The sequence below is a fragment of the Artemia sp. Qi Xiang Cuo genome, chromosome 15, assembly GCF_049724085.1.
Source record: "Artemia sp. Qi Xiang Cuo chromosome 15, ASM4972408v1, whole genome shotgun sequence".
In the NCBI taxonomy this organism is placed as follows: domain Eukaryota; kingdom Metazoa; phylum Arthropoda; class Branchiopoda; order Anostraca; family Artemiidae; genus Artemia; species Artemia sp. Qi Xiang Cuo.
This window is the reverse complement of record NC_142808.1, coordinates 34,176,735-34,200,218: the sequence shown is the minus strand read 5'-3', so window position 1 is coordinate 34,200,218 and position 23,484 is coordinate 34,176,735. Positions and strand designations below refer to the sequence as shown.

Below are 23,484 nucleotides of genomic sequence, written 5' to 3'. Positions count from 1 at the left end.
GTGGTCTTGAAAAAAAACCTAATTCAAGGTATTACTTCAAAAATACTGTGATTGAGGTATTCCTCAGGTGTCCAAAATCAAATGATTTTGCCTGCAATTTTGAATCCATTATGTATGGTTATCAACGCTGCTATGTCGATTGATGAAATTTGGGGATTCACTAGATTTCTCTTTTCATAGGCATCCTTGTTTGGAGCATATCATTTCATCATGAAACCTAGTAACTTTAAACTGCGGCTGCACAGAGTTTTTTGGGAGAGAAGGAGCTTTGGTTTTGGACGCGCGCGCTATTATGACGTAGTCGCCATAGTAAGGGGTTTGCCACATCTTGAAGGTTCTATCCAGGATTAGTTTACCACACAGTTTGAGCTGTTCGGAAGTCAAATTCAAAAGTCATTCAAACAAACAAATGTGAAAATTCAAAAGGAATATTAGATTTATTTAACAATAAATTTAAACAGTAGGCGATAAATAGCTCATCATATTTATCCCGCAAGGCTCTATGGCCGTGAACACAGTGAGAAAGAAAAGAAGAAGGTAAAACTCGTTAAAAATGAAAATGAAGACCGGTTGCCCATCACTGATAATCCGCCGAAAACCAAGCCAAAGCAAATTGCCTTGCACAATAAACAATATCAGCATACATTTCCAACTTAACCCAGAGACTGTCACTGCACAGGGGTCTTCAAAGTTATAATATAATTAATAAAAAATAAATCTTATAAAAGACAAAAAATTATTCAGGAATCCAATATTTTTGACAATTTTTCTCTAGTGACTAAGCAAGTAACAAGTAAGGTAACTCAGTAAAGTATGCCAATTAGAATTCCAGGGGGGGGGGTCGGGGATTAATGCTCGGTGTGACTCATAGATTGAATGGATTTTGAATGTTACATTATTAAGATGATAAATAGAATGGTCATAGACAGGAGATGGACTTGTTCTGAGGGTCGTAGGAACATCACTGTGCAGCTTAAGAACAGCGAAAACACATGAAAGAATATAAAGAGACTTGAAAGCAATCATAGCTAATTAACATAGCTATTTGTTTCAAGAATAAGATACCTTACTTTGTCATACACCTTAGAGAGTGCATTCAGATAGGAAGGAAAAGTACGTCAGTATAGCAGGACAATAGGAGACGTAATATTGACTTAACCAATGAAGCCAAATTTGAGAATCGACCCAGGAAAAATGTGTTTAGGTTTCCTAAAAATTCCAGGATTCTTTGGAATCCTCATTTTTATTAAGCTTATATAATGTATGAAGGAGAAATTATCATCAAGAACAGGACGTAAAAACCGAGCATACCAATCACCGGGTTTACTACGGATTTCAGATAGATGGAGGTGAGCCGCAGAAATCCATGATAAGTACTGACGAAAAGTTGAAGTTGAAGGCGAGAAGTACCAAGGGTACTGTGGTCAGCAATAGCAACTAAATTGTCCTCATCTAGGGATGGAGATCTACATTTTTGGGTATGGGAAGATATGAGGTGATATAGACGACAACAAATTGATGGCTTTTGTTTCGTAGTCGTAACAACAAAATCAGGAGCAAACAGTAAGAACAAGATTAGCCCTAGAACCGAACCTTGTGAGACACCAAGCTCAACTTTAGATGGCGAGTGGAAAAGAGGATTTACTGAGATAGCCCCTCCAGACAAATAGTAGTCAAACCAAGCGCTAGCATTCCCTCGCAGACTGTGATGAGAATTTAGATACTAAATTTTGTTGGTCAATTAATCGAAAGCTTTTCGGATATCCAGAAATATAGTGGCAGGAATCGGGCCAGAATTAATAGCCATACGCGAACAATTTAAAAGAGTAGCAAATGCGGGCTATTTTGAGTGCACAGCTTGGAAGTAATACTAAAATTCATGGAAAAAACCCTTTGCTTCTAAAAAGGCAAGTAGATGAAAACGCAAGTTCTGCTAAATACTGATAGCAAAAATATTGGCTGATAATTAACTGAATCATTGCTAATTATCCGAATTTTTATAAAACAATGATTTGAGCGCAGTCGAATTCTTCCTTCACCTTTACCCAACTGGTTCGATTCGAAAGACTATGTTAAAATTATAGTTGAATAGTTTTTTTTTATTTGGCCTAGACTCTGGCTTATATCCTCGGAACCACCTTGCCAAGACCATCTCTGTAAGTGAAACCTAATAGATGCCAAACTTGATTTTTCTTTCTTTTTTCTTTTTGTTATTCTAGAGTTAAAACAAGCTGCATAGACTCCCCTTTCTAGAATCTTTCAAGTCTAAAGATTGGGTAAGGGAAGAGAAAAGGGTAAAAACTTTCCTGGGCAAAAGTTTAGTTTAGGCAAAAGGTTCATTTCTGAGATTTGTTCACGCATCGAATCAACTTTTTAAGCTAGTGAAAAGCTGTAGTTCTGCCTTTTGACATTATTTCGAATGCTACTAAATAAATGTAAAATTAATTGATTTGGCATCTGAGGCACATGATTATTAGGCTCTTTATTAAGAGCTGAACATACTACAATTAGATACAATGGCTTTGCATATTTGCAGATAAAGAATTGATGTCACTGAAAGATCAGCAAGAAATAGAGCTGTCAGCTCAACGGGCAACACTGCAAGAGCAACGGAAACATATTGATCTTCTCGACGCAGCATTGGCTGTAAAATCACAATGCAAGGTTGGTATTTTTTCTGATATTTTAAATAAAGTTTGAAATTATCTATGTTGCTCGTGTGCTATTAGAACCTTCTACGTTACAGTATACATCATACTTCCGGGTAGTATATCCTTACTGAGGAAGAAACTAACCAAGTCGAATCCCTTCAAAAGAGAGTTTTTAAGATGATAAATGAAGAAGGAAGATGTTGTATATTAGATTGAAACCAACCATAGAAAAATCCAAAAAAGATGCTAAGTTATCCTCACTGTCGGGAATCAAGTAAGGAACGATTTGGCTCAAAGTAGCCGAAACTCTGAAAACGAAATTTGTTATCGATAGATACATCAATGGAATTGTCTTTTTATGCTGAAAATTTAAAAAATAAGTTCTTTCAACTGAAAGTAAGGAGCAACATTAAAACTTAGAACGAACAGAAATTGTTACGTATATTAGGGAGGTTGCCCCCTCCTTAACACCTCGCTCTTTAGACTAAAGTTTCTTTGCTCTTAAAAAAAAACTTCTTATTGTTCTAATTAGACGAACCTTGTGTTTTAGCAGTCGCTCTGAAAGAATTGGAGAATTCGGAGGGGGCAACCTCCCTAATTTACGTAATAATTTCTGTTCGTTTTAAGTTTTAGTGTTGCTCCTTACTTTCAGTTAAAAAAAACTTGTTTTTTAAATTTAATTTCTTATCGTTTAAAGAAAAGAAAAAAACGCCAAGATGTCTCGTTCCACTTCCACGGAAAAATCCTCCTCCCCACGGAATTATCTTCTGGAAAATTTAATCCTGGTGAAAACTTACCCCGGACAATTACCTTTAATATCTCCACACGTAAAATTGAATCGGTAAAGAGAAAGCATGACATATAAGAAATTTCGTATAGGAATTCTGGCAAATTCTCCCAGTGTAAAATTTCCCCTGAAAAGTTCACCCACTGGAAACTTCTCTCTCCATGAAAATTTCTCCCTGCGCAAAATCCCTCCACCAGAGAATTCTTCCTCCCCTCCCCACCCTAAATATGTGTGCATACTTCCCAATAACAAATACTATACGTAAACAATGGGCAAATGTTATAATTTAAAGACCCATTCCCCAGGGGCTTTGGGGGTTCATAATATCTACAAAGAAATAGTTATTGGGTCTTTCAACTATGCTGAACAAAATAACTATCCCCAATTTTGATCGAACGATTTTGGGGTGAAAAGTGGCTTGGAAGGGGGCCTTGTTGCCCTCCAATTTTTGGTCTCTTTAAAAGGGCACTAGAACTTTTCATTTCCGTCAGAGTGAGCAATATCCCGACGTTCTATGCCCACTGGGTCGATACGATCATCCCTGGGAAAAAAAGAACAAATAAACACGCACCCGTGATCTTTCTTCTGGCAAAAATTACAAAACTCCACATTTTTTTAGATATGAGCTTGGAACCTCTACAGTAGGATTCTTTGATACGCTGAATCTGATGGTGTGATTTTCATTAAAATTCCATGACCTTTAAATGGGGTCTTTCCCCTTTTTTCGAAAATCAGACAAATTTTCTCAGGCTCGTAGCTTTTGATGGGTAAGACTAAACTTAATGAAACTTATATGTTTCAAATCATCATAACAAGCCAATTCTTTTGATATATCTATTTTTTTTCTTGTGATCTATCTATTTTTTTATACATCCGTTTTTTAGAGTTTCGGTTACTATTGAGCCATGTCGCTCCTTACTTACAGTTCGTTACCACGAACTGTTTGATTCCAAATATGTAAGATTCATTGTTTTTAATGTAACCCATGAAAAGGTACGAACCTGAGAAAATTTGCTTGAATTTCTAAAAAAGGGGGAAACACCCCCAAAAATTCAGGAATCTTATTGAAAATTGCACCATCAGATTCAGCGCATCGGAGAACCCACCTGAAGAGGTTTCAATCCCTATCTGGAAAAAGGTGGAATGTGTATTTTGCTAGAAGAAAGATGACGGATGTATGTTTATTTTATTTTTTATTATTTTTCTTCCAGGGGTGATTTCATCGAACTAATGGTGCTAGAATATCGAGAGAGAGAGCTCATTCAAATGGAAATTAAAATTTCTATTGTTCTAGGTCCAATAACTACGCCTCTACGGATGACATGACTCCCAAAGCCCCTGGGGACATGGGGTGGGGGAGTTATAAAATTTACTAGTGTTTACATATGCTATACGTTAATGATAAGTATACAGACATTTTTCGGTGTAAGGGGGAATTTTCCTTTTCCACGGGGAGAATTTCCATGGAGCAACTTCCCACTGGAGGGGGAGGGGTGGATTTTCGGGGGAAAATTTCACTGAGAAAGGAAACACGGCATGATTTGAAAAAAAAAATCAGAAATTAAAGTATTTTTCAAATGAAAGTATGTCAAGGATAATTTTTCAAGCGGAATCGTTCGCAAAAAATTTTCTGCGGGAATTTTCAATGAGGATGGAATTTTCCGGAGTGGGGGGGGGGTATTTTACGTGGAATGAATTTTTTGCGGGGGAGAAAATTTCCCATAGAGGGGGAGCCGAATTTCGCAGCATTATTTGAAAAGCGATCAGAAATTAAATTTAAAAACTTTTTTTTTTTTATCTGAGAGTAAGGTGCAACATTGAACCTTAAAACGAACAGAAAATATCCCATATATGAGGGGTTGCCTCATCCTCGATACCTCGCTTTTTACGCTAAACTTTGACTTTTTGTCCCAATTATTTAAGAACGACTCCGGAAGGGTCGTTTATTAGAATAATATCCTTTTTTTAAATTACTGAAAAACTTTAGCGTGAGGAGCGAAGGATTGAGGGGGGGGGGCTCACATAAGGAATAATTTCCGTTCGTTTTTAGTTTTAATGTTGCTCCTTACTTTCAGTTGAGTTTCTTATTTTTAAATTCATACATACAAGGAGCTCAATCCGTTAATCCGTTTCTTTACACATTCCATTTTTATGAATTTTTAACGGACTGATCTTTCTCTCACTCTCTCAATCGCTCTTGCTCACTCAATTCCTCTCTCACTTTTTCTCTCTCTTCTTTTTCTACTTCCGGTAGTGTACTTTACGTAATTTGCATTCATTCTATGTGAGTACAGCTAGACTTCCCCGAGATTAGCTAGTACCTCATAAATAACTCGACTGTCATTAAAAAGCTGATTACCAAATGCTTAAAATTGAATTCATCTTCTATGTGTGAAATATATGCAAATATAGTAGTTTTTGAATGAATTAGCAAGACAAGGCTGCAGAATTTTTCTGAGCGTCGCTTCTTTTTTTCGGGCTTTAGTATCCCTAATGTCTTCTTTGCGTTGTGGTGCTTCTTTTGTATTAGATCTATTAATTGGAATTCCACTTTTTTTCAAAAAAAAGAAATGGGGGAAAGGCTCAGCTGTCTAAACTGCGTCGTGTGCGATGGCTTTGTAAACTCAAAACATGCATCATGTATGTTTTGAAATCTACGTTCAATGTTGCATCACTACTAGTAATAACTAACGTGAAATATAAAATAATTTCATTGTCTAACTAACAGCTGAAAAAAGTCAAAAAGACCATTCTTCTCTGAACCCAAAATTGTCAAAAATGACACCTTGGTTATTATCCTTTTGTTTTTATTAAATATATGTTACTGGTTGATCCTTGACTCGGGGCTGGCTAGAATTTTGGGGATATTTTTTGTTCGGCACAGCCGTCTGAATGTAGGTTAAAGTTGCTCAAAAGAAGCTGTAACATAGCCAGGGGAATAGAGTTATCCCCCCCCCTCGCCCTGTCTCACCTTGAATCTGCCACTGTTCTTTACTATTCAATTGTCTTTTTCTTATTTTCAGTGTCAAATTTACCAAGAAAGCAACAAACAAGTGAGTGGACCTGTACAAGGTGGGGGCAGTGAGGAAGCAGTGGGGAGGCAGCTTGAAGGGGAAGCAGGAGCTCTGAGAGTCTCTCAACGGTCCCAGGTATCTTGTATCGATAGTCACATTTGTTATATTAAAAATTTGGAAGCCAAATAAAGTTTCAGCTATTAGATGGTATATTTATTTATTAGCATGCAGTTTTTGGCCCCCAAAAACTTTGGGATTGAGCTAAATTCTGAGAAGAATTCTGAGATATCACTTAATTATATAGCAAGTAAAAAAAAAAAATATGCTAAGCCAAATTTTTTCAAATAAGCCGCATTTTGTAAGTCTTCTTTTTTGTTTTTCCATGTTTTACAGGCAGCCGTTTTATTTTCCTGTTAAAAAACATAGTGAGACCTCGATAGCTCAAATTCTTTGGTGGACTTTCTAATACATTCCTATACGTTTTTTATTAATTTTTTATTTTTCTGATAAATGTACATTGGGGAATAATAAAGATTAAATAACGTAATACAGATTAAAAATTTGAATAAAGTGGGGTATCTGTAATGACCATACTTGGGACCTTAGATTTGGAGGGGCGAAAAAAAAAGGGGGGGGGGGTATAATGGTTACTTTTCTTTGTCTCTCGTTTACATCTACTGGAAGCTTTTTGAAAAGCTGATCTTCCAAGAAAACAACACAAGGTGCTACCATGGAGATAACCAGGTTGGATTCTGCGAAAACTTGGGCATACAAAATGCACACGCAACTTTTTTGCTGTTTTAGATCACCATTGGGTACTGAAAAAGAATCTGTATGTGTGTGCGATCAACATCTTAAAAGTGTTCGGCTCCATAGTACATTCGCAGACAATCCTTTATCTGCTGAGAAGCTGAAAAAAAACCTTTTTTGTTAGCTCCTGTGGAATTGGTATGGCAGTGCATCCATATAGGTACAAATAGCTAGTCAGCTGAGGAATACAGTCGCTATCGGAAAGGTCTGGAACAAGGCTCTGTGCTTGTCTCAGGTCATTTCAATTATGCCATCCGAACAGTCATGGCCACCATAGGATTGAGCCCTGTATTGGTGCTAGCCACTTCTTCTACGCAGACAAAATTATTCTAATATCAGATGATCTTCTAGCTCTCCATAATCCAGTTGCTACAGTTTTCTCTGGTCTCACTGAGGTCGGCCTCCAAGTTGCCTCCTTGAAAACTCAGTTCCTCGTCAACGGTTTCGTCTCGGCAACCTATCGTAACTATCAGCGTTGGTCCAGCAACTAATCCCGTTCGTCTTTTTTAAATACTTAGGTCTCCCGTTTGGCTCGAATGCGAAGGATACGAAACACTTGCTGTCTAAGTGTTTAATGAAAGGCTTTTAAAGAAAATTGTACGGCTGCTTGTCCGAATAAAGGCCAGTTTCACAACATGACCATGGGTAGGGTTTACAACGCTTTTGTTGCCCCGTTTTTCTTATTTCTGGTCCTACTATGGAGTTACTTCAAATTATCTGAGCAAAAGAACATCCGATCTCTATTTTTCCCCTTTTGCAAATATCTTCTCTAGCTGCTGCTTTGAACTCGTAATCTGTACATTTCCAATAGATATGTGTTTTGATTTTTCTTCAAAAGTGTATGAGCTTGTGGACTGATTGAGTAAAGTATGGTCGAATTCCCGCTTAACTCTGTAGCCTACGGAGTTGAATTGTTATTTTTCTTCTGAATTTCTTGTTACTGCTTTCAGTTTTTTTGTTCCTAAAACTGCAATCATGTTGTGTTGTGTGTGGGGAGGGGGCTTGAAATGAATTACTATTATTCATTTTAATTTTTCACGCTGTGGAGGGAGTGGGCATAAACATAAATTTGTCAGACAAGATACCTAAAATCTCTTATTCACATCGGCAACAACGTCAACAATAAAAAAGGAATTCCCGTAAATTTTTAATTTAATCCTCAGTTGGGACACTAATACTTGCATAATATTATATCTAAAATTCTTCTCCTTTCTATACTGTTTCTGAGAGCTTTTTTAAACCAATCAGTGTTTTCAATTCTTCTTACAAAAGCTATTCAGTTAATTTAAATATTAATTTCAAAATCTTATCCCGAATTTTCAAATGTCCATGAGCATGTTTAGACCCAGGATAAAGAACTTAGGGAGTTGGGCTAAAAACCCGAATTCCTGACCTTAAAAAGTTGTCTAATATTAACTGCTGTATATCCTTTTCTACCAGGTTAATGTTAAATAAGGCTAGGAATACCTTTAAGAAGCTAAGCTAATCAAGGTACTTTATATACTTTTTTCTATCCTTTTCGGTGTCCCACCCCTTTATTGACACTTTACTGTATTAATTTAAAAAAAAACAAAGTTTTTCCGAGGGAAGTAAAGAGCGAAGCTGAAGCTTAAAAAGAACAAAAATTATTACTTTACAGCCTGTCTAATATATATCAACAAAACTAGTGGAAATAAATCAAATGCTGATATTTTCCTATGTGTGTAGGATTATGGAAAACTAGCGCTTTACTGAAAACACAACAATATAGGAGTTTTCGTAAGGTAAAATGCAACCATTTAAAGACACTTACCAGTATAAAAGTAAAGCATTTTTAGATTGTTGCTTTATTTTTTTCCCTTTAATTTTGCATCACTTCTACACAATGACCTCAGTTTAATGATTGACTATCGCTTTGAATCTGAAAAAGACATTTTGTGATTATTTTGTAGACAAGTTTGAAGTAAAGCGATCTTGTTAGTGTTAAGGCTACAGACTCGCTTTAGAATTTGTATCACAACATGAAATTTTCCGTTTTATAGAGAGAAATAACCGGATTTCCAGAGTTCATATTACGGTTGATATGTTCTTCATTTCGAATAATACTAAGTGAGACCAAGATGTTACCTGATAAATCAATCCCTTATCTTGTATGCTGTGTAATAACTTTAAACTTATTATTTTTATGTCTAAGTTTTTAAGATAATTTTAATTGTATACTGAAAGTTACTGACACCACATATCCTGTGAGACTATAAAAAGTGTTATGGATTAGTTTGCCGTCTTGAGGCTACGTACTTACTTTTGAATCTTAAATCAATATTCTTGTTTTTTTTTATGCTTGGCTTTTGTGTTTTTAGTAAAGTGCTAGTTTTCTGTAATTCCACCAACATAAGGAAATATCACCATTTGATTTATTTGCACTAGTTTTATTGATACATGTTAGATAGGCTGTAAAATAATAATTTTTGTTCGTTTTAAGTTTCAACTTCGCTCTTTGCTTCCCTCGGAAAAGCTTTTTTTTTTAAATAATCTTTGCTCGTTTTTATTAAAATTTAATGTAGGAAAAATACTGCAATGATCTTTTTTATTTATACGGAATCATTTCTGTTCGTTTTAAGTTTTAATGTTACTCCTTAGTTTCAGTTGAAAACTTATTTTATTTATATAATTTCCAATTTCCTCCAATCTATGGGAGATAAGACACATCAACCCTTGTGAAAGGAGCTGAACGAAGAAGCCGTACAAGAATTGAAGGAAAAAATAAGCTTAGAGTGAAAAAAAAAATCAAAACACGGTGTCGTTTCTTTTTGTACAAAAAAAAATTTTAAAAGAAGAAATAAATCTTTAATTCTTTGTTTTAAATAAATTAAATTTAGTAGCACTTAAGAAAGTAGCTCAAGGTGAATAGCTTCGACACGAAAGGTTAGCTAAGCGGACAGCTTTGCATATCCAGACATATTTGTGGCAAATTTTGCTAGCTCAACAGAAATGTGCCTTTAGGCTTTGGGAGTTATTTGACCTATCCCTAAGTAGAAAAGCCACTCATTACTTAGTAATGAATCGAAATGTCCAAAAAAGATAATTTCTTGTGTAGGTAAGATAAATGGTATTATAAAATGAGTTTGTTTTCATTTCAAAATTTTATGAAGAATTACCTGAACTGTTTTATTAGCTGTTTTCATTTGTCTTTCTTCCTCTTTGGATGCACAATCTTACGTATAGAGAGAATATTACGGTGGAATTATCCAGGGGACATTTCCAGCGGGAATCAAATTTTCTGGCAAGATTTTTCCTTGGAAAAACATGGGTAATGTCCACAAGGGTGTTGCAAGGCGAGACTTCTCTTCTAATTGCTCAAAAACGTTTCTGGTGTTTATTTTAATCCTTTATTTAACTGAAGTAATTTTCTTCATGATTCAGTGATCTATTATTAAGGAGTGGCAGATCTTTGTGTAAGGAGGAGGAGGATAAGATCCTGCACAAAATTGCCTATTTAGTTTATTGCGCTATCGACTAGGTAGCGCAATCGTAAAGAACCATGTGACACCAAAAATTGTACTTTGGGTGCCATTTCTTGACTAGACAGGCTGGGAATAACGAAATGGGTGCTATTATAATCTCAATGGTTCAAAACCCTAACTCTGAGGTTCACAAATTCTCCCTATTTCATATTCCCCCCTCTCGGCCCCCTTAATATTAATTGGCTTTGTCTTCAGTATGGCTTTTTTAGGCAATGTCGCCCCTGCTTTTTTTAGTTTTTCAGGTAGCCCCAGTCTCCTTTGGTACTTTTTAAGGCTCAAAAAGGGAAATCAGGCGCATTTTGAATGGTTTTATTCAGGAACGTTTATTTTTTCACGAACAAAAAAACTGTTTTTGCTCGACCCAGTTCGCCGTCCTAGCCGAGTGGTTAGCGCTCCGGACTTAAAATGCTGAGGACAGGGGTTCGAGTCCTGGTGTTGCTGGTGATTTTGTTTGGAAGGGGGGTCAATGGTGTGTCCCTGTAAGCTCAGCCAGAGTCGACCCAGGTCTAAATGGGCACCTGGAGAAATGGTCTAAATGGGCACCTGGGGGGGGAACACGAAAAGCGTCGGATGATTTGACCCCAACCACGCATTGCACTCCCGGCCGAAGGCATTGAATCAGGACATTGGTACCTGTGTAATGCAGACACTTGGTCAGCATGCAAAAAGTTTTTTTTTTTTACTTCGCCTGAAAAAGCCATAATGAAGACAGCTTTATAAATCGCCTACTGACTAGCAGAAAGTAGAAGGCTTTTATATGATCTTTCATCTTTTATATGAGCTATTAAAAATCTGCCTAAGATGTTATGGTAGCCTGTTAGCCCCACCTCTTGAGAAATGGCACCTAAGGTGCCACTTTTAGTGTCATATGGCACTTGCAGATGGAGTAATTTATAAAAAGCATGTAGATAAGTAAATAGCTTTTGAATGAGCCATTAAGCATCTCTCTATGATGTTCTGGTAAACCGTTAGCCCTGAAAAAAAAAGAAAAAAAAAGGTGAGACCTATGCAAAAAAGTGATTTTCCTTGTTGCTCAAGATGGGGGACTGTAATTTCCCGGTAGTAAGTTTTCTTTTATATGAGCTATTAAATATCTGTCTAAGATGTTCTGGTAGCCTATTAGCCCCACCCCTTGAGAAATGGCACAAAAAGTGACAGTTTTATTGCCATATGGTACTTGCATATGGAGTAATTTATAAAAAGCACGTAGAAATGAGAAATAGCTTTTGAATGAGACAAATGAGCCGCTAGTCCTAAAAAAAAAAAAAAATAAAAATAAAAAAATAAAAAAATGTGAGAAACAACAAAGTGATTTTCCTTGTTGTTCAAGATGGGGGACTGTAATTTCCCGGTAGTAAGTTTTCGACTATGGTGATTCCAATGGTACTCTTTTCATTTTCATCTGACGCCATTTTCGAGGGGTTTCTGGCTTCTTTTTTTTCACCATAGATTTCTCTTCGCAATGAATTTTTATTTATAAGACAAACCGAGATAATAGTTACCATTCCTGAATCAGTGTCAGTTGACAATTTTTTTTCACTAGGCAGTGTTTTCTAAGCGCATTTTTTTTGTAACTTTTAGTTACAATGGGCTGTGGTTCGCTCTTTACTAGGTTGCAGCTATTGATGCAACCATGATATATTCACAAGAATATTATATATATATATATATATATATATATATATATATATATATATATATATATATGTATATATATTTGACAAAGTCAGTTCTAAATTAATTTTAAGGACTTTCTCTGTGCTCAAGCACGTAAAAAACGTTAAAAATTTAGTTTTCAACCAGTTAATTTTCTCTACCTCCCTAGAACTATTTTCTCAATTTTCTTCTGTATGCTTTATGGCCTTTGTCAGATTGCTCTCTGACCGGCTCATATTATTATACAAACCATGTTATAATATAGCTTGTGAGAAAATTTTCCTTCGCTGCTGTTTTTGTTCATTTTAACTAGTAAAAAAAAAAAACATACGAGTTTTTCAAAGAACGATACAATATCGTCCTTTGTAAAGAAAGTCCTTTACAATATGCGAAGTCCTGCACGTTTGACTTGATTGGTATTCTGGTATGAAACTTCAGACCAAAGAGGTGGTCTAAAAGTTGTTAAGCACTACGTTTTTTACAAATTTGGCAGCAGAGCTTGTCAGACGGTTGACATAAAAAAGAAATAAGCGTAGCATATAATTTTTTTGTGATTGGTAATGGAAATACTCGCTTGGTAGGATGGATTCAAGTACCCTTTGTATAGAGTCGCATGTTTTTTCAGAGGTGAAGCTACGGACATTAGTCAAAGGCATAGGTTGATTTAACTGGCAATCTGTAACGTCATGCTTTCTTGTAATGCTTGAGATAAACTATCCTAACGCAACGGTCCTCTGGGCCACCTCAGCTCCTCTCCTACCCCCCAACATGGACTTCTGCATTCAAGAGAATTAAATTTAAATGACCGTTGGCTCCTTATTACAGGGGTCAGTCAAATCAGTTGGTACTGATAGTGGAGACAGTGGTATTGCTGCTCCTGAGCCACCAGTGAGCTCTCTTCCTCCGGCATATCCGCTTCTGCCTTCAGACTCGACTAACCTGAGACAGCAATTATGGGAAGCTCAAAAGCACATTGAACTATTGCGAGGGCAGATGCAACAGTGGCAAAGACCGCCAGGAACATTCTATGAGTGAGTGATTTATCTAATTCATACCTTTATGATCAAAATACGTTTAGCAGATTAAACAAGTGTTAGGTAATTATACTTTGAAGTTACAAGGTTACATAGAAATTGATGGTATATGTTTTTGTTTTGATTAAAAAGAGAGAACTTGGAAGGCAGATGTCGAGGGGTTTCGATGATAATACTGAGGAATACACAGTAACAACGAAAGAGGCTTATCATCTTGAATTACGGCTATTAGAGATACGGTTTAGCATAAATATTCGAATGATTTGTAGTTGATATCTGGAATCACATATCATGTGACATATCTGGAATCTTGCAATGTATCTCTTTGACTCATCTTTATTTCTAGGAAATCCACAAAAAAACCATCGCTCTACTTCTGGGGTTCGAGAACTGCTTCCCAGAGGCACCAATTCATGAATATTTATGGGATAAGGTGCAAAATGTGTTTTCTAAAACCTGGGGGGGAATTTATTTTGCGATTTTCCTTTTCTATGAAAATGTATAAAAAATATATGGCGGGGGGGAGATTAACCTTCTCACCCTCCACCCTGTCTCAACCAGTCGCAAGAAGCGTCTGCAGGTTTTTTGCGTTGCACTTTTCTCTCTTGACAATGGTATATCAGTAAAACTAAGTGCTTAATAGGGACCTTTTTTAGGTAAATATCTATTAACGATAGAGCGGAGGAAAATAGCAAGACTTGTAAGGAGTGTATGTTCACCTTCTAGAGGCACTGGAAGTAGCTTTATCATTTCAGATGGCAGCCCTGTTATGTTATTACATTCTTGAAATCTAGACGGTATTAGAAGTTAGTCTTTTAAGGGCTTGAAAAATACTCCTATCAAAGAATATAGCAATTCAAACGCTGAAGTTAATTATCATTGAAATTCGAGGAATATGGGTTTTGCAAGCCAAACCGGATGGTTTAAATAAAAAAATGTTTGTGACTGGTTCTTACTTATTCAGGAGCTGATTTGATTCTTCAACTTTTAGGGTGAGCAAATCCTCCTTTTAGGGGAGGGCTTATAAAAGGAAAAGAAGTAGGTTTTGTCAGAAAAATATTCCAATAAAAACCTATTTAATCCTTGAAGTAAAGGTCTTAGCTTCTCCTAAACTGTTTCAAATTAAAGCTAGTTCTATGGTCAAGCAGATTCTAACTATTTAAAACTAAAAAGGTTTTTGAATTTCGGAGCTAAAACCATTACTTTTTTATAGCTAATAAGTATTTACCTCGAAAAATCTATATGAAATGTTTTTTTTTGGATATTCAGTAGTTTAAAGATAAAAAATTAAAAAAAAGTATTTGCACGCAATAGGAAAGTGCGTAAGATGAGATTTGAAGAATTCTAGTTGGGAAATATACCAAACAGCTTAAATTATTCTAATCCACCATAATATGATATTATAATCTATTCCCTCAGACTCCAAACCTGATCCAAATCATTAGAAACTGCTTCTTTTTATAGGATGGGTGTGCTCAGAAACTTATTGTAGTGGGGGGGGGGGGGTTGAAATTCAAATTCTTTTTTGGGGCGAAGGGGCTTTTAGTTAATTCTCTCTATCTAAAGTTTTTTTAAGAATTTGTCTAGAAAAAAAGGCTGTTATTGACTAGAAGTTACAATTACACAAATACTTATTTTAACGTAGCAAATGTACAATTTTCTGGTATTTATTTTGTGGAAAAAGAAAGATTGATGTTAAGTTAGAAAATTGTCAAGTATTTCCTTAGTGTTTACGCCACATTTCTTTGTGCCCTAGTGTCATCTGCTGAAGTCAGCCTCAGACCCTGTGCACGCCTATCCGCATATGTACCCGGGTTCAAAAACTAACTGCTTTTTCCTTTTTTAAGGCTGAAAAATCAAGGTGGAGTTGCACATCAGCAAGATACAGGTCCTCGGCGCTCTAATCTCAGAGCTACTATCCCAATTAGAAAGTCGTCACCCCTTCCGCCTCGTGCAAGTTTAAGATCTTTGCCAAGGACCAAGGCGCCCCCTACTGGAAGGGGAGGTATGTTTAACTAAGATTTTATTAATGTTTGAATAGGATAGCAAGCTAAATTGTGAAACCTGTACTTGCTTATGCGTTATTGAAAAATTTACTAATCATTAGTAAATTTGTCAATGGCGCATGAGTGAGTACAAATATGTCAAGTCCCTGGAGGACTTTTGCGCCGACCCGCCCCCCCCCCAAACTTTGTTGGAATTCGGTAAAATTTTCGCCGCAGGCGGCAATTTAGCAAAATTCTTGATTTCTGCAGAAAATTCGGCATAAATCAGGTAGCAATTCGGTAAAATTTACGAATATCGCCCCCCCCTCCAATAAAGTGAGCCTCAGGACGCCCCTGCTAATGGGACTCTTTGTTATGGCCAATAAGGTAAGCTAGCTATGGCCTGCTCTTTGATAACCATTGGCCAGTTTTTAGTCCAGCATCTTTATGGGGCTCAATTAGTTTCTCTTTTTTTGGCGACCATATTGCTCTTATGACGAGCCCAATATCTTTTATCTTATCTAGTACATACTACAAATTCAATAAATGGGATGTAAAACACAACTTTTTATTAACATAACTATTTGGTCAAATTATTCTAGCCTAAACGTTTCCCTCGACAGAACTCGAAGAAAACAAAGAAAAAAATAATTACGAAACCACGCGATGGTGAAGCCGCTGGCTGAAAACACCCTATTTGGTTTCACAATTGTCTTTTTTTTGGTTCTCTGTTGAACGTCATGCATAGCCAGTAAATAATTTTTGTATCTAAAGAAAATATTAAACAACTTGAATATAAAAGAATAAGTCTATTTTTATAGGAAATGAATTTGATTCCCTTTTTTCTCTATGGTTGACGATTTACTATGAATGTTGTTTAATTACTGTTAACAGAAATTACTGTTAACAGATTTACGGGATTAATGGAAAAGGATCTGTTAGCGGTGTTGTTCAAGGGTTAACTGGATTAAACTAGAGTTAGCTAGAGTTAGCTAAGGGTTAACTAGAGTAGGTTTTCCGACTGCCATGAACTAGAGAGTTCTTTGTGAGCCAATTCGTGCATCGGGTATAGCTACTGAAGCTTATCAGAAGAGTTGGGTGCAATTGTTAAAGTTGCTGATAAATAAATATGTGACTTGTTTGAAGCATATCCATCTTATATTGTTGTTGATTGTTGCTAACTTACTGTTGCTTTACTTGAACATCTTTAAGACAGCAGCACCTTACTGGCCTTGCTCAATTATAGTCAGAAGTAAGGGGTTCAGTTTTTGTTTCTTAGCTCTGATAGCATCTCGAAAGTTACTATTTTCAGAATTAAAATTACTTTAACAATGAACCTTTATGTTATGGAACTTAAAAAATAGCAATGCTTGTGAGGTAATGTTATTTTGTATTCCTAAACTGTAATTAAATAACTCGTACCGGAGTTTTTGGCCCTGTGGGAGGAATTTTGAAATATTGATTTTACTTTTTGTTAATTTATCTAAAACCAAGGTATGCTTTGCTTGAGAGATAACTTGGCTAAACAATTGTTTGAATCAAATCTTTGACCCCTTCCCCCTGAATATGGGCAGACAGCAAGGGTATCCTTCCCTCATAAGAAAATAACTGGGGATAATTATGACCCATATAAATGGCATATTTTAGGCTTTAAACTCTTATTACGTAATTTGGAGTTTCTTATATAAAGTATAATTTCAATGCTGGATTTTAGACATGTCCCTGTTGTCTAATAGAATCTGAATTTAGAAAGTTTACTAAAATTCGGTATCAATTGTGCATTTATGGAAATATGGTTGGAATTTATTTCCAAGTGGCAGTTACACCCTTTGGCGTGAGACTAATAGTGTTAACATGTTCTTTTCAGGGGCGGATCCAGGATTATTTTTAGGGGGGGGCGCAAAATAGGTTGATCTGATAAACGTGCGTTAGAAGCAAGTTTAATTAACGCACACTTGCGTTTAGACTATTAGTAGTGTGTGAAATAACGTAGTGTGTGAAATAACGCACACTACTTTAGACTATTTTAGGGGGACGTGCCCCCGCCCCCTCCCCTGGATCCGCCATTTGTTCTTGTGCCCAAATTCTGGATCTACGAATTTCAAATTAAATCTATAAACACTGTGTATTGTTAAATTTGATGATTTTTAATATTATTATAATGGAAAAAAACAGCCTTCAAGAATACTTCTGCAATATTAAAATAATTCGTGTTTCGTCTAAATAATCCTCTTTTAAATATTGCTTGTTTAAGTATAATAAAACAAAATTGGAATAAAAAATATAATTAATCCTTAGCAATGGATTCCAATCAAGCAGTTTTTTAATGATGTGTAAAATAGAATAAAACGTGACTAAGTATAACAGAATCAGTGCAAAAAAGAGAAGGGACTAGCACCAAGCAGCGGCGAGGATTAATGAAAAGAATGTGAAGATTGTAATAAACTCTGGGCAGAAGAAACAGCTGAAAAGAGCAAGCTAGCTTCTTCTAAGTTTGTTAACGCAAACGGAAATTGAGGGGGGATGGGGGTAAAATTAATTGGCTTTTTTGTTGCCAAAATTGGATTATTATGTTAATTAAGATTGAGATGAATTAAATAAAAACAATAATGAACTTTGTTTTTCCAACAGTTTATTCCCATATAAAAAAAATACAGTAAAAAAAAGAAATTCATAGTATTTTTAATGAAAATCAATGTTTCCAACATATTAAATGTTTTCTTTGGTGAAGAATCTTTGTGTAAATTTGGAAGCGTGAGGGAGCCTGGCATGATTCACTGACGGAGATTTAAAGTTTTTAATGAAATGAAAGGTAAATATGCAGAGTCTCTTTAGAAAGAGACATGCTAAAACGAACAGAGACGCATTTTTATGGCAATTTGTTTGCCCTTTTTTAGGGTTAAAGTTATGTTTGTGACAATTCACAAATACCACCAGCCCAGTCCCCCCCCATCCCTGGTGGTCTTACGATGCATAGGTTACCAAACTAAAATAAAGCACCAGAACAATGACTACTATGCCGAAAAGGAACATAAAATATAGAATCTAATGGTTCCATTTTATTTTATGTTATTTTGCATACAGCCCAGGACTATATTTGAGACTTAGGGGGCTGTGAATGGATTGTCACAAATGCTACTTTAACCATAAAAAAGAGCATAAAATTAGCAATCGAAAAATCCCTCTATGAAAATGAAATCGTGATAAGGATTAAACGTTAATGTTGAGAAAAAAAATTGTACATACATTAATAGAAGTCCAAATATTTTGACTATATCTGGAAGCTTTTTTCAATGGGAAAAAAGAGATAAAAAAGAAGAGAAAAAAATAGATTAAAAAACCAATAAATGCTAGGAGTAGACATAAAAAGAAGAGAAAAAAGCAAATGCTATACAAAAAAAAAAAAAAGAAAAAGAGGGTCGAAACTCACATTCGAAAAGCTACAGTTATTATTTTTAGACAGGTCCGATGCGATGATGTCAAACGCGAGAAAAACGAGTAAAATAAACCTTCATCTTTTCCCTATTTATGTAGAATCTCTCAATGAAAAAGAATTGTGATTTACCAATGCTTGCTATTTCAATAGTATGTTGAAATAAAGTGAGTACGTATTTCTAAACTGAATTTAAATTCAGTTAAGACCAAAGAGGAAAATAAAAAGCTGAAAACAGTTTATATTTTAATAATTTATAAAAATCTTTCATTGAAATTAAATGTTGTGTTTTGTTTTTTTTCATTTTGGATGTACGTGAATTAAAAAGTGCTCTTGTTATGTTTGGTACGACTGTTATAGCCTCAGAACCGTTTCTATTGTGAGTGATCGTTTCTTTGACATCCTAGGTTAAATCAGATATGCTACATTTGCACAACAGAAAGGAAAGTCATAATAAGATCAAATTTAAATATGAAATTTTGTCTATATTGAAACAATAATAAAAAAAATATATTGCTCATAATCTGAAGTCACTTGCAAGTGTAATTTACGATTGCTGTTACTGCTAAAAATGAGCGAAATTTCTAAGCCAAGAAAGTTTTTCGGGGTGGTGAAGAATTGTCTGATCGCTTTTGTGTAACACATATTTTAATCGTTGATAAAAATGATGATCATATTTTCACTATTATTTTTGCTAGGACTGGGTCCTCACCACGGTTCAGTTGCCCAAATAGGGAATAGTTCGTTAAGTATAGCCGCCCAAAACGACCAACGTGTGCGAGAGTTTTCATCTCCAAGTAGAATAGACTTGGGCTATACACCGCTTTATCTCCGAACTGGTCATTCACCTTCACCTTTCATGGCTAGAACACCATCTACTGGTAGTGAAGGCAAGATGTCCAAAGACAAAGCAAGATGTCAGCTAACTAGTTATGCAAGATTTGAGCCTGAAATTGCTGCACCAGCAAGCCAAGAAAAATTGGTAATTCCCTCTCTCTCTCTCTCTCTCTCTCTCTCTGTCTCTCTCTCTCTCTCTCTCTCTCTCTCTCTCTCTCTCTCTCTCTCTCTCGCTGTCGCTGTCGCTCTCTCTCTTGGGGGGGGGGGGCTAAGGGGTACTTCGTATATTAGGTTGAGCAAGCAAAAAATATTTCTGCTCTATTCTTACACCACGGTTTCTGTTCTCTTTTTATGGTTGTTTTCTGACCGGCTCTGCTATCGTCTAGAGGAAAATTGTCTATTATGTTCTCTTAAATATGCCATCTTCTCGTTAATGATATATATAAAAAAAATCAGGAAGGACCTGTTTTCAATGAGCCTTCTGCTATAAAAATTTTAGCGCTATAAAATTAAACCTAAAACTTCAAAAGGAAGAAGATGAAATTTAATTTTGCTCACAAAGAGATAGAAAAGTTTCCAAGAGATAGAAATTTTATCCTTTTTATCTAAGAGATAAAGAGGGGATAATTTAAAAATACTTCTTCTAAAAATTAACTTGGCAATCCTTTAAATTGGTAATTCGGTTTATTAAGATATATGAACCATGTCTATTTCTTTCAAAAAAAGAGCTTATCATCATGATGTAATTTATATGAGATATGTCTGTCTGCTAAACAAATGCTTTGCTTTTGAGGTGTATCGTTTTCTTGTATATTTTAATGGAAAATCCACTCTCCGCTTTGATGATAGGAAGTAAAATAGGTATATCTCTGAAATCAGTCTTTTTGGCTAAGGATTTTGACATATGTCTTTATTTGGCTGCTACTTTTAAGGCTATTTCTAAGTTAGACACGCCTTTTCTACGAAGATTGAAAAATGCATTTTTGTAGAAAATGCACATACGTGACAAGCCGTCGAGCTCAGACCCTTCAAAATTTGAGCATTTTTATGATATTTTTCCTACAATCTCTATGTAATTTCCGTAATTTATTTCTATTTTTCGGTAGATTTGTATTTTCACCGCCAACCCCCCCCCCCCACCCAGAATAAATTCCTATCTATATGCAAGAATGTATCGTCGCTGTTATGCCTAAAAGTCATATCTGGCATTTTAAAGCTACCAAAGTAATTGCCAATTACCGTTTGCTAAGCTGTTCTCAAAGAGAGGATCGGTAGGGTAATTTAGATCAGAAGAATTGAAATACGACTGAACAAAAATTGTTCTACTGGTCCTCCCTTTGAATGTAGCTCAGCAAACAGTTTTTGGCAATTATTTTAAAAACTCGAAAATATCAGATACGACGTTTAGGCGTAACAGCGACTACATATAGATTTATTTTAAAGAGTTTTTATCATTTTTCAAGAACTGCAGGGATTCAACTTCTTTCTTTTTCAGGATTATATGATTCACGCTTTGAGAAATGAACAGCAACGATATCCTGGGCACTTCCAGTGACTCATTTGTTAAAATTTGTGCTTGGAAACTATTTGTATCTGCTTCAGTTGCCTATCCTTTCGAGTGCCATAATGCTTTATAAACTATTTAAATCTGTATTCAAACTCGGATCTATTCTAGTCATTACTTTTTAATGTAGTGTAAATTGTATATTAACTGGATAAAATATTGAATTAAAGTTATTTTAAAGCAACATTTTATTATTATTATTATTAGGCAGAGCCTGCTCTAGTGTTTATTCTAATATTCATTTATAGTGTTGTATCTTAAACCAGGGTCCCTCCGGACAAGAGACAAATTAAGACCCGAAAAAATGTGATTTTTTAAATATATATATGGTTGATTTTAACCATAAACAACCTTCTGCTGAATAAACAAAGCGATTTGAAGATGCTAGAATGCTAGCATTATCACAGCACAAATATTCTTCCGAGCCATTGCTGGTGCATAGGGCTTCGAAATGACATTTCAGTTGTTAAGTCTGTTTTGTAGGGACAAGTAGTAAGCCTGTCGCCCAACCTTGCTGCAGTAGAGGTTGATTCCCGAACCCGTTTTGCCATGCAGAGCCTCAATCCACTGTGCTACTACAATTTTGCTAACATTATAAACATGAACTTAAACTTCTTTTTGCGTCACCATCATCACCGTAGGTTTTGTGACAAAGCATGCCAGAGAAGCAAGGCAAGCCGTAGCTCCTCAAACTACTTGACAGTTTATAATACATAAATTTTCTTTTAAAAATATGTTGAAAATCTGTGATATAGCGTTTTGTAGGAGCACTGTGGGCATAAAAAAGATTGAAACTTTCTGTATAATATGATCTAGGCAGGATGGCCTTTCAAAGCTTACTGGATATAAATCAAATAACCAAGAGAGTACTTAGAACCCCTCAGCTTAATTCTATAAGGCAAAAAAATTAGCTTTTATCTGAAATTTTAAGTGTGAAAGTTCTTAAAGACAAAATAGGTGATTTCATGAAAAGTCCAGTTGGTATTCAGATTAGATCTGTGGTCTCTGAAGTTATCTGAGTTACATTTGTAAGTCAAGTTCTTAGGCCCTTCAAAGAACAAATAGATAACATTAAAAGAGACAGTTTATGTGAGTCCCCGTCTTCCAGTTGGCTGTCTTCTAAAAAGGCATCGGAATACTAAAACGAAATATTCTATAAGCTAGATTGAGCCACCCAAGCTTATATCCTAAGACTCAAACGTATAGAGGAAGGAACAGAATATAACATACGGTTGACTTTAAAGCTGCTGGAAACGGCCAACGTAAGACTGCTGAGTCTTTTTTTTAGCGCAATAACATGTTTCGTGGTATCCTTACTTAGGCCCAAAAGACAAAGTGACTTAGAGTAAAAATTACTAGATGGCCATTTTTAAGGCTAGTGCTCTTGCAGACCGAAAAACCTTGAGGTGGTTAACATCATATGCCTGCTCATACATACAGTATAAATCAGAGATCGCAAAATCGTCGATTGCGGACTACTGGTTGCTCGCAGGGAACCTTTTGGTAGCCTGTGGGGAATTTTTAAACCCAGTGCTTGTGGTGATTAATCTGATTGGCTTTACGCATCTCAAACCTATGAATCAAGAAAAAAAAACGAGTGACTCAATCATCTACCATTCAGTCAATGCTATTTAATCTGTGCAACTGTCTGAAAGTAAAGTTATGAGAAGAGTTGAATCAATGAGTTCTGATGTAGTATCACCAATTAAAAATTTTCACATAATACAAAGTGCTGCAGCTATTTTTCCCTGCAGCGATGTGACGAGTTTTATGACTAAAGTTCATGAGGTGGAAGGTTGTTTAGCCGCCTAAGATTTTGACGACCAGTGATATAAATGGTTGAAAACAAATCCCTCTCCCCCCTCTTAGGTTAACTGTTGTGTTAATAGTTGTAATCATCATTCATTTGTTTACTGAATTTCTTCTACATATTTTGAAAATACTTAACAATTTTAACGTTCTCTATCACCAAAAAAAAAATTATTAATAGTACTAATGGTACTAAACATTTAGTGCCTTTTTGTGGTATATTAAGCAATGAATGCTCTTTCGATGGTATTGGATTCACTGGAACATGGATTAGTGACAATAACGGAATCTTCCTATTTGACTTTCCTGGTTTTTATTGCACATCATTTCGTGTAAAAATGACAGTATCAACGTACTGAGTTGGTATAAGCTTACTTTTTGTTAAAACTTATAACAAGTCT

General features: G+C 35.6%; 1 protein-coding gene across 2 annotated transcripts in view; it reads left to right on the top strand.

Annotated features, from left to right (window-relative positions):
- Positions 1-21,452, top strand: part of LOC148943598 (uncharacterized) — a 79,536-nt gene extending 58,084 nt beyond the window's left edge. Inside the window, exons 9-14 of one of the 2 annotated variants that reach the window (XM_089100975.1) lie at positions 2,537-2,664; positions 6,462-6,587; positions 13,247-13,452; positions 15,303-15,460; positions 19,572-19,855; positions 21,206-21,452. In XM_089100975.1, the coding sequence (XP_088957101.1) occupies positions 2,537-2,664; positions 6,462-6,587; positions 13,247-13,452; positions 15,303-15,460; positions 19,572-19,855; positions 21,206-21,265 (962 nt within the window). In that variant the 3' untranslated portion in view covers positions 21,266-21,452. The remainder of the gene's footprint in view (positions 1-2,536; positions 2,665-6,461; positions 6,588-13,246; positions 13,453-15,302; positions 15,461-19,571; positions 19,856-21,205) is intronic. The other variant, XM_089100976.1, reaches the window with a different exon arrangement.
- The last annotated feature ends 2,032 nt before the right edge of the window (positions 21,453-23,484 follow it).